Raw genomic sequence first — 12,500 nt, 5'->3', positions numbered from 1 at the left:
TCGGACTTTACAGGCATCGTTTGGCTCAACCACACTGGATGAGTTCTGGATTTCAATTGCAAGGGAATATCCAGGATTATCCATGGCAGCAATGGATGTATTACTTCCTTTTGGATCAACCTATTTATGTGAAAAGACTTTTTCGGCACTGACTTATATAAAAAACAAATACCGATCAAGACTCAGGGTGGCGGATGATCTCCGAGTTGCCATCTCTGGTATCAAACCCAGGATGGAGTTACTGTGCTCAAAAAAGCAGGCCCATGTATCTCACTAATTGATGTTAGTTATTCATGATAAACTTAGGCCTGTGTAAAAACTGTTTTCACTGTGGAATAGGGATATAATTAACTAATCACTGCTAGTGGAGCCCCATAGTTGGGCCTAAATATTGATCATTGTCATTAAACTTCCATGAATATTGTACTTTTATTTTAACAGTTACTAAATAAGTAATTATTTCACAAGAAATTCATACAGTTCTTCTAAAGCCAAAAAAAAAAGAAAAAAAAATATTATCTCAGACATAATTTCCAAAATTTTCCAAAATATTGATTTTGAAACCAAAAGGGTATAAAATAGCTTTGAGTCTACTGGATGTTTGTGTAGGTATACTGTCTCATATGAGAATTATAGATCATTAGCTGATTTTAGGTTTCAGCAAATTTGTAATATCAGCACCCAAGTCAAACGCTATAATTATTTTGTTAATCATTTTAAGCCCAGCCTGAATATCTAAATTTTGGTATAAAGATACCAGTAATTTTTTCTTTATTGTGCTAAAGTTTACAAACACTGACATAATTTATGCTATCCGCAGTAGCTTTCTTCAACAAAGGTATAATTCTAATTTCATACTTATTTTTTTCTCTTGAAGCAGTTAGCAAAGTGTGAGTGCCTGTACGGATATAACATTAATTCTATAAATTTAAATAGACTGTATTGCTTTGCCTATTTTGTCTTTAAAGATTGTGATTTTTTCTACAAGTAATAAATTAGTTAACTCTATAATGCGTATATTTTTTGCATTTATCTTATCATGTTTGTTGTTATTATGTTCTTATGATTCGGGGCATAGGCATGTACTGTGTGTGTGTGTGTGTGTGTGTGTCAGAAGCACTTCGGGGAAAGGCGAGGGTCACATGCCTCTAGCAATATCGTTTGGGGGGTCGCGGGCTGAAAAGTTTGAGAACCACTGATGTAAAAGACTGGAAATTATTAAATTCTTAGGGCTGATACACACCTGACAGTCATGCTCATGCTCACGCCCAAGTCACGGTCAAGCTCTCACTCTGCTCATTTTACTGTTGTGTTCACTTATGCCGCTCAAGCTCTCCTGAGCTCAGTTTGTTTTGTGTTGGCATTGGTGAACCATGTGTGATTTTTCGCCTTTAGAATTAGCGGGTATAGCCATAGCGCTGGATGAGGAAGAGGGAGAGAGAAAAAGGAGGAGATTTCGGGTGCATCCTATGCTGGTGAAGAGTGAAGGAGAATATAACACTTTATATCCCCATCTTATAGATGACGAAGAAAAATTCTTTAATTATTTCCGGATGCCAAAAGGGACATTCGAGTATATTTTGTCCAAAATTGGATCAGATATAATGAAGGAAGACACCTATTTCAGAGAATCGATATCTCTCGCTCAAGTTTGAGCACGTTCAAAATATCTTTTGCTTTGATTTTGAGCTTGACTGTGACCGTGACTGGAGTTGAGCGAAAATGATTGACTGGATGCTTTGAATACTCTGCCTGTTTATCATTAAAGAATATTTGAGCGCTATCAATTGCGTGCAGGTGAGTGTCAGGTGTGAATCAGCCCTTAAAGGTCAAGGTCTTGGTCAAGCAAAATGTTAATCGGCCATAACTTTGGACATCGTTGTCACAGAGACTTCAAACTTGGTTCATGTTTGACTGTATGAAAATCCACGCCCATTTATACATGTTAAGGTCAATCGTCAAGGTTGAGAAATAAGCTGTCGCGCAGGAGGTCTGCGCTCTATTGAGTGCCCCTAGTTTATTATTATTATTATTATTATTATTGTGGTCGACGAAATAATAGTTTTTATTTTTTTCGTCCAAGGGTAGGCCTACGTTGGGTACTTTCAAAAGTTAAACGTATTATATTCAATGATTTCAGTTTTGCTACATTATTCTTCCAGTTCTGCATTCGAACGACGTTTTACTCCGTTATGAAACGACACACACACACACACACACAAAAGGCAGCCTTTAACTTTAGACCAGCAAATTGTTATTGCTAACTTTGCTGTTAGGTAATTTAAGTTAGTAAGTTGAATAAAAGATTACTGCTTCCATTTCTCTGATTAAATATACATTTCTTAACGAACTCTTCTCTGTCAGCCATGATTTTAGAAAAGAATAGTATTTGTGTAGGAGTGGCTTATTCCAATATTCTAAATTAACGTACTCTGTAATTTCTGTTTGTTAAGACCTATGCACAAACTTTATCAATTTTTTTAAAGGTGTGTTTTAGGATAGTCTTATTCCTCAAACCTTTTTTTTTTTTTTTTTTTTTCAGAAGTGTTCAGTTAATAATAGACAATAGGGTGGCTGTGCTATACAGGTTTCTAAGGGTCACTGTAGTCTTCGGCAATTTTATTTTTTGGAACGTAAAATTGTTTACAATCTTTACTACAGAATTAATTGTGTTGGTTATGCTGGATGTTCAGCAAGTAGATAGTGAGATATTTGTTATATAAGGATTGCTAGGCACCATTAATATGTGCGCATTTTGAGAGAGAGAGAGAGAGAGAGAGAGAGAGAGAGAGAGAGAGAGAGAGTTATTTGCCTTAACCTAGAACGGCCAAACAGGATATACTTTAAGGGCGGCTTTTCCGGTCTTACAGCAGGGGAGCTCTACCCTCTACAGGACCTCCACAGTCATTTTATCATGTTCGTTGGAAAGCATTCAACATTTCACACCATATTGCTCGTTTATTTTTATTGTCAAATCCACAATATCGAAGCACTTATAGGATAAGAAAGTCTTCAGTTTCCTCTTGAAAATCTTAACAATATCTTAATCTTTCGAATGTCTAGTGGGAGCTCATTGTATAGTTTCGGGGCTGCATATTTAAAGGCTCTTGAGTCGACAGTAGTCATATATCTAGGTTCCAGTAATTTGAAACCATATGTAACTTTCCCGTGTTAACACGATTTGTTCGCTGCAAGTATGTAGCAATTCTCTTAGATATCTTCTACATCCGGTTCTGATAACTTGGTGTATTTTACATATTCTAAACTCAATTCTCGCTTTGACATCCATTGACTGAAAGAAATTGGTATAAAGTAGATATGGATTTCATGACGAATCGGTTATAAAGTTTGAGCCATTTTATCAATTACAGTAACATGATTGTGGTTAAAGTCGCCACTAGGCCTACGACCTATGTTTTGCCCTGTAAGCGTTAATAAGGTGTTTATACTACATTTCTTTTCCACCTCTAAAGCTAATTTTGTTCAAGTTTTTATTATTTTTCTGATTAAATTTGATGAATGATTGAAAACTGAAAATGTATAAGTTAGGGATTGCCAGATTAGAATATTAGAAATCCGGAACGCCTGAAATTTTAATCCTATACAGTATATATTTATACCTCCATATACAAATAGGCCTTTATATTATAAAGCTTAGAGATAATTATTACTTAAGTTAAAAGCGTAAACCAGTAATTTTAATGAGTTATAAAGAAATCAAATGGAAAATAATTCGGAAATTTAATAATGACCCCAAACATTACAGAAGCTAAACTAACTTTTTTTTATATATTATATATATATATATATATATATATGGAGATTATAAGCCTACATGAAAATAAGAAATTTAGAAAAAAAAATCAACTCGAAGTTTTGATTTTTTTAATTATGTTTTTCTCATGATTTTGCTCTCTCTCTCTCTCTCTCTCTCTCTCTCTCTCTCTCTCTCTCTCTCTCTCTCTATTGATAACCGCGGGCCATCCGGGTAACTCAGCAGTCACGTGACTTCCCGCACGTGGCGCAGTGAAAACAAACCACACTGCAACGTGGTATTGCATGGACGATCGTCTGTCGAAGGTAAATTATTCGCCAGTATTCCATCGTCATGTGTTATTTTCAAATGTTAGAATCACAATATGATGCAAGGAAAAATTTTACATTTTTACAAGTTCCCCAGTCGTAGCAGATGCCCGGATAGGAGGGATAAGTGGCTTGCTGCATGCCAGCAAATAAATCCAAATGGATACAAATGGTCCCCACCAAAGAGTCGGGTTATTTGTAGCGAACACTTTATCTCAGGTATTTATTAAATTTAACATATTTTAATATAATTTAACATTCTGGTGGTTGGTGTTCCAACAGTATGTCTATTGGTGTTCATTATGAATTTATATTAAATTGCCAAAATACAGGTAAACCCAACAAGACTGAGAAAGAACACCCTGACTACATCCCATGCATACTGCCTTTCAAGAAAGACAGCTATGCCAAAGCTAAACGGCAACTTGAGAGGTATGAGCGAAATGACAAGAGAAGGCGATTGGTTTATGAGGCCCGCTGTAATACCCATTCAGGTGACTATTTAAAAAATACTACATATGTTTTGATTTAATATAGTATGTCCTTTTAATTTGTCTTATTCTATTGTTTCATTCACCTACTGTTTATGTTACTCATATTTTTTAAAAGTCTCTTTTTGTCATTCATTTCTTTCCATGATTACTTATGTAAAATTGTTATGGCTTGCTCCAAGCCTCACATTGCATTTCCAATAAAACTGTAAATTTATAATTTTTTGCTCATTATACATGTGAGGGTAATTAAATCACATCAAATATGTCACTTTCATTAATTTTCAGGACAGGATGCAGAGGTAGGAAATGATGAAAGGGATTTGGCTACGAGTGATATAGCTATGCAAGAGCCAGATGAAGAGTCACTTACACCGTCAGATAATGCAGTTGCTTTGGCTCCAGTACACCAAGGTAATTTATTACCAAATTTCTATTTATTAAAGTTTCTGCAACTTTTCATTTTACAGCAGCTTATGCAGAAATTCAGTCAGTAACGTGGTGTTACACACGACATTTAATATATTTTAAATCCTGTTTAAATGCGCAAATTACAACTGAGCTTGTATTTCAATCGCAGATCAACAGCAGAAGAAAAGTGAATGTGAGAGGTCTTCGTGCAAATCGGCAAGGCAACTTGCAGCAAAATTACAGACTATGTCGACCAGTTGCAATTGTGGACAAGGTAAGATTAACTAACTCTTACTAAGGATTGAAGATGTCATACAGGCCTAACTTTATTTACTATACATTATATTTTGAAAGTCTCAGTGTGTACATAAAATATTTTGTTTATCTTCAGGTGCATGCATGACAACAGAAGTAAATTTCCTTCGTTAAGAAAGAGATGAGGCTCGTGCTGAAGTAGAGCATCTGCAGAATCTTCTCAGTGCTGCAAGACTATCTGCATCAAGCATCCAGAGGGCACCTGAGAGCTGCCAGTTTTTCACGGGCTTGAATGCTACTGTGCTTGAGAAAACATCTGCTTACTTGATGAAATTCCATCCTAAAGAGACCACGGGCAGCATGCCACTGAAGGATCAGCTATTTCTAACACTCATAAAACTACGTATGGACCTGCCATTTGAACTTATTGCCAGAATTTCTGGATTTGGTGAAACAACTATTCGGTACTATTTCTGGAAGTGGATAGATCTAATTGATGCAAAACTGTCATTTCTTGTAAAATATCCTGACAGGTAAATTTTGCGCAAGACACTTCCCCCTCATTTCAAGGTGTTTTATCCTAGGCTGACATCCATTTTTGACTGTTTTGAGCTGTTTATAGAAACCCCTAAAGCACCTAAAGCACGAGCTCAAACTTATTCTAACTATAAACACCACAACACTGTCAAAGTCTTCATTTGCTGTAGCCCTTTGGGAACTGTGACTTTCATCTCACAAGCCTGGGGAGGTAGAGTTTCTGATGTTGAACTTGTCCGGCGGTGTGGTGTTATTCAAGACAAGATTCACATGTCAGGTGCTCAGCTGCTGGCAGACAGAGGATTTATGCTGAAAGATGACTGCCACAGCCTGTTCTGCAGAGCTGATTATCCCTGCTTTTACCAAAGGAAAAGAGCAGCTGTCTGCATCAGAAGTTGAGACATCAAGGCAGTTGGCATCTGTCAGGATCCACATTGAGAGAGTCATTGGCCTAATGCGCAACAGATATGCTATTCTTCGTAGTGTACAGTCTGTCAATGAGGAGCGACAGGGATCTCCATCTGTAAAGATCGACAGACTACTCAAAGCATGTGCAATTCTCGTAAATCTGGGAGAAGGTATTGTTGTTAAAAATTAAATTGTATCAGTCATACATTATGTTTTTACTTTAAAGTTTATATTAGTGGAATTCAGAAAAAAAATCTGGTTCAGATTCTAAATTTCACAACATAAACAACTTTGTAATGTTTGTTTAAAAGAATATCTACTATTAAAGAAATACATTTGTCTTGAATAATTTCAATATAAAGCAGTATATCACTTTCATCTACAATAACATAATAAAATGGTCTGTTATAAAGCTGTTTTAGTTACCAGTGTCTTTTTTTTCTTACAGTCACGACAGTACCATTTGCCTTTTGGAATTGTCTTTCTTTTAGGCCTGATACACTCCAAGTGGACCCATTCATAAGGACACTTTGGATCATCACTGCCAACCATTTGGGCTCCTACAATGTTCTGTTTACAGTAACAATACAATTTAGTGGGTGTCTCCTCATCTGCTTTCTCATGGTTCTCCAATTCTATGTTCCTTGTCAGGAGTTCAGGCAGGATAACAGCATGCCAAAAGTTACGGAGTTTTGGTAGCACACCAGCAAGGTACTCATCATCCCTGGGAATAGTACTAATGGCAAAATGCTTACTGTCACCAAAGTAAACAATGAAATCACACCAGTTACACTCATACACAGATATTTGCAACTGCACTTGGGCATAATAAGAAACGTTTTCTCTTAAGTTTTAACTGAGTGCCGAGGAAAATTCTTTATCTTCTGCAGCTTGTTGTGGAGTGCAAGCCTTCCATTTAAATAGAGCTTCAATTTCAAGCACACCTGAACCATGGCATGAGCATGTGAACTTGCCATCTCCTGAGGCAGCTAGCCATGGCTCACTTACATTTATCTGCATCCCAGTGTGACTAATACACTGAGAGATGTGCAGTTGTTTACCAAGTTCATTTTGGTAAGTGTCAAAAATGTATTTTTCCATTTCCCTTCCATACTCAAGAGCTGGGGCCCTAATTGGTGTTGAGTTTGGCAGACAAATTTTCTTCACAAGTGATTTTGCTGGACTCTGCAGACTTGTACGAAGACACTGATATGCAACAGAAGCAGTTATGCGACCAGCTCGATGTTCATGCCATGCCAAACAACTGCTTTGTTCTCTAGTGCACTCTTCGAGGTAGTTTGCCTGTTCAGTAGAAACAGTTAGCTGCACATACTTCACCTTAGCTTGTAGTTCTTCAGCTGTCAATTTATTATTTTCTGCAGAAAACAAATTCCTCAACAAAGCAGGCTGACGCGATATGTTCTTGACTGGATTTGGTTGAAAATGAGGTGTGGCTGTGGCAGCAAAAAGGGAAAGTCCCAAAGATGTCTCATCCCCGTTCAGCAGGTCTTGCAAGAAGGCATCTTGCTGTTCACTAGAAGGTGGGCTGAGATTAACTTGGGTTTTTTTTGGCACTATTTTAGACCTAAAAAAAAATTAAGCACATTAATTTATTGGTGTTAATTATTTGCTTTTGTTTACTTGAGCAAAAGTAAATTATGACAAATGTTCAACAAATTATGATATTACCTTGGCAACATAATCAGGCTTGTAGAGTAATATGTCTTGCAATGTGGCACACTCTACTTTCTGTACGAAGTGGTTGTTCCACTGGCACGGAACATCAGTGCATGATAATGATGTGTAGCCCAACCGCACTGCAGCCTCAAGCTTGAACAGCAGGGCGGCCACATGCGAACATGATTCACCTAATCCTGCCATACAGTTACAGTGGCCAGCAATAATGTTCCCCTCCTTATCTACAGTAACCCAAGGCTGATGTGGAGTGTCATTGATTCTCATGGATGGGCGGACATCAGCACGAAACACACAGTGTCCAATCTCTGTCTGCAAGTGCCTAACAGGACCAACCCAACCCTCTTGAAAAAGTCTGTGTGCCTCCACGCTCCTGTAATTCTTCATAGAATGTGATGTGAATACACCTAAAACAGACCATAAATTTATGTATCAATATGTGTGATTAACTACAATTCACTGACCTCTCTTAGGTAGTGAAATGTGAATAAAAATACTTTTAAGTGCAGAAGATATTGATACCTGAACTGCAGATAACAGGAAAAAGTGGAAGGGTAGGGAAATGTGAACAGATGTTCTAGTAGCATGCAAGAGAAAATAGCAGAGGTAGAATTGGATCTTCAACAATGTACTAGTTGTTAGTAATGTAATGTCAGATGAACATAAATGTTTAAAATACTAGTAAGGAATAAAGGTATGTAACATCATCATGCAAGGTTATATATATATATATATATATATATATATATATATATATATATATATATATATATATATATATATATATATATATATATATATATATATATATATATATATATATATATATATATATATATATTGTCTAAAATGCATACATCCTAACTAAGCTTTTACACACCTGGACTTTCAATTATATAATGAAAAATATCAGCATAATAGACAATTGGCCACTGGGTTGGATCATCAGTCCATGCATCAGCTGGAAGTTGATATGGGCAAACTGGGAGACCTGTAAAAAAGTAAATACAGTTTATCACATTATGGTTATCACACCTCACACTTGTGTGCTGTAAACTGTTCAAAATAATTATCGTTTATCATCATTTTTAACTTGCAAGTGTCGCTAGAAGTTAGAACAGTTGTATTTTATATCTTATTACTCACCTGAAGCATTTAACTTTATATTGTAACGTATTTTAGCAGCTCCATCTAAAGAATTCACGTAATCGTAAGCCATTGCTCTGGTTTGTTTCCACTTCGCTTGATTCCCGCGCAAGCGGTCACGGGATCGATGACGTCCGCCCGCGGTTATGATCTCTCTCTCTCTCTCTCTCTCTCTCTCTCTCTCTCTCTCTCTCTCTCTCTCTCTCTCTCTCTCTCTCTCTCTCTATATATATATATATATATATATATATATATATATATATATATATATTTTATCAGACACTTTCTCTTTATTATATAAGTGATGATTTTTGGAATATATTTTATCGATACAGATAATCCAGAAAATGAGGGGAAATGACATTGACATATGGCGAAAGGGGTGTGTGGAGGGAACGAAGCCAAGAACCACAGCTCTAGGCGGTTCGTTGATCATATCTTTGCTGTTCATTGACTTACCCAAGTCTGTGAATCGATTGGGGGAAAGGTCAGACCAGTAATCCATACTAAACTAGATATAAAGGGGCATTAGAGTAGAGAGCATGATGTATTGCATGTGTTTCATACACGTTCGTATATTGTAATGGTGTTGGTTTTTTTTTTCTTATCACTCACTCTTCCCTACACTGTTGATAGACCATAACCTTCGCCAAATTCACCAAGAAGCCATTAATTGTACCAAAACAGATATTGTGGAATTCTTTTCAGTTACCCAAGGTCATAACTTAAATATGAGCCATGGTCTGTGTGCTAAAAATAAACCTGTTTATATTATCCTGTTGTTCATAAGGAGTGTGATGTATGTACCTTCTTAGTTAACACAAATGTTTATTTATGTTTTTGACTGTCTGATAATGTTTGTTTTGTTGTTTGCAGTGTACAACTGCAGTGGAATTGTTAATTGAATAAAACCTTAGTTCTGGATACACCGGGTTTACTTCAATTTATTCAATTAATCAATTCAGTCACCATGGAACGGCTTCTGCACCCATCCCGGTTTGATGTGGACCCTGACTCTGCCCAGGCCGCCAAGGAGTGGACACACTGGCTGAGGACATTTACAAACTTCATTGAAGCGGTGCAGCTGACTACCCCTACGCTTGACAAACTGGTTCTTCTCACTAACTATGTGGCTCCTAGTGTGTATGACTACATTTCTGAGTGTGAGACTTATGAGAACGCTGAAGAGGTTTTGACATCTTTGTACGTGAAACCGAACAATGAAATATTTGCCAGGCATCTACTTGCCACTCGCAGGCAAACTCAGGTGAGTCCCTGGATCAGTTCCTGCAGGCACTGAAGCTACTTGCTAAGGACTGTCAATTCAAAAGGGTAACTGCGGAGGAAGCATGTGACAGTTATGTTCGGGATGCCTTCATTAATGGTTTGGTCTCTAGTGCAATACGCCAGCGTCTGTTGGAGAATTTGACACTGAACTTAAATACTGCTTATGAACAGGCCCGCACTCTAGAAATGGCCCAGAAGCATTCAGCCTCCTACTCTTCAGCAGAACTTGTTAATGCTGCTGTGTCAGCAATGAATCGAGAGGAGGAATCGTTTAGTGCTGAAAATAACAGTGTGTCTGTTTCTGCTGCTACTTCTAGTGCTCGATGTTTTTTTTGTGGGAACAACCGGCATCCCCGAACTCAGTGTCCTGCTAAGGACGCAGTGTGTTTGAAATGTAAGAAGCAAGGACATTATGCTAAGGTGTGCCGCTCTGTGAAACAGGCGAGTGGCTCTTCTAGCCCAAAATATTCTTCAGCAATGCTAGCTTCTATAGTGGGGGCCTCCCCTAAGTGTCTTGAAAAATCTATAACACCTCTCAAGCTTAATGGTAGCCCTGTCAGTGCCCTTATTGATACTGGGAGTTCGGACAGCTTTGTGCGTCATAATTTAGTGGACCTAAACAAACTATGTCTCCAGAGCATGGAAAAGTCTCCATGGCTGATGAATCCCTGTCCTCAAACATCTTAGGTCTGTGTAGTGTGGACTTGGAGTTAAAAGGAGAGACTTATCACGGTGTTGAACTCAAGGTGTTACAAAGATTATGTAGTGATGTGATTCTAGGCCATGACTTCCTGAGGAAACATTCTGGTCTGGAAATGGATTTTGGAGGAGAGAAACCTCCTTTGAAGATATGTTCACTAGGTGTTGTTAAGGTGTCCCCTCCTTTCCTTTTCAAGAACCTGACGCCAGATTGTAGACCAGTGGCTAATAAGTCGAGACTATATTCCTTGAGTGACAAGAAGTTCATTGAAGTGGAGATTGAGCGTATGATGTTGGAAGGAATAATAAGGCCCAGCAATTCTCCTTGGAGAGCTCAAGTGCTGGTGACATCAGGGGAGAATCAGAAAAGGAGGATGGTTGTAGATTACTCTCGTACTATAAACAAGTTCACTGAGCTTGATGCTTACCCCTTGCCAAATATCGACGAGATGGTGAACAACATTGCACGGTACAAGGTGTTCAGTACCTTAGATCTGAAAAGTGCATATCATCAGGTTGCAATAAGAGAAGAAGAGAGACCGTACACTGCATTTGAAGCTGGGGGTAAACTTTACGAGTTCAATCGCATTCCATTTGGAGTGAAAAATGGAGTGGCTGCTTTTCAACGTGTGATTCACGAAATCCTTAAGAAAGAAAAAGTAGGTGGTACATTTGCTTATGTAGACAATGTTACTGTGTGTGGTGAGACAGAGGAGGAGCATGACCAGAATTTAAGAAGGTTTTTGAAGGTGGCCGAAGAATACAACCTGACTCTAAAACACAGCAAGTGTGACTTCAAAGTCAGAACCATTAAATTACTTGGGTATTCAGTAACGGATGGGGAAATCAAACCTGACCCAGAACGCTTGCAACCACTGTGGAATCTTTCACCCCCAAAGGATGCAGCTTCTCTTTGCATGACCATGGGATTGCTTGCACATTACTCTAGACGGATCCTAAACTTTTCAGAGAAAATCCGCCCTCTCACAAAAGCCAATGGTTTTCCTTTATCTACTGAAGCACTGCAAGCTCTCGGGAACTTGAAGAAAGACATTGCTAGTGCTGTGGTAACGGCCATTGATCCCACCTCTCTTTTCTCTGTGGAAACGGACGCCTCAGGTCATGCAATAGCAGCTACTCTGACACAGAATAATCGCCCAGTGGCTTTCTTCTCCCGCACTCTCACTCGCAGTGAACAGGGACATTCTGCAGTGGAAAAGGAAGCTTATGCCATAGTGGAGGCATTGAGGAAGTGGAGACACTACTTAATTGGATACCATTTCAAGCTCATCACGGACCAGCGTAGTGTAAAGTTTATGTTTGACTCTAAATCAAACAGTAAAATAAAGAATGACAAAATAGCAAGGTGGAGAGTTGAACTCTCATGTTTTCACTATGATATAGTGTACCGTCCAGGAACAGAGAACATACCAGCTGATGCTCTCTCCCGCATCTGTGGTGCCACTACTTCTGATAAACTCCGAGAAC

General features: G+C 38.1%; 1 protein-coding gene across 1 annotated transcript; it reads left to right on the top strand.

Moving 5' to 3' along the window:
- The first annotated feature begins 9,996 nt into the window (after nucleotides 1–9,996).
- LOC137619073 (uncharacterized) lies at nucleotides 9,997–11,000 on the top strand. The gene is made up of 2 exons (XM_068349269.1): nucleotides 9,997–10,293; nucleotides 10,485–11,000. The coding sequence occupies exons 1-2, from the start codon at nucleotides 9,997–9,999 to the stop codon at nucleotides 10,998–11,000; spliced, it is 813 nt and encodes a 270-aa protein (XP_068205370.1).
- Nucleotides 11,001–12,500: the final 1,500 nt, after the last annotated feature.

The sequence above is a fragment of the Palaemon carinicauda genome, chromosome 25, assembly GCF_036898095.1.
Source record: "Palaemon carinicauda isolate YSFRI2023 chromosome 25, ASM3689809v2, whole genome shotgun sequence".
In the NCBI taxonomy this organism is placed as follows: domain Eukaryota; kingdom Metazoa; phylum Arthropoda; class Malacostraca; order Decapoda; family Palaemonidae; genus Palaemon; species Palaemon carinicauda.
The sequence above is the reverse complement of the archived record's forward strand: the minus strand, read 5'-3'. Positions and strand labels throughout refer to the sequence as shown.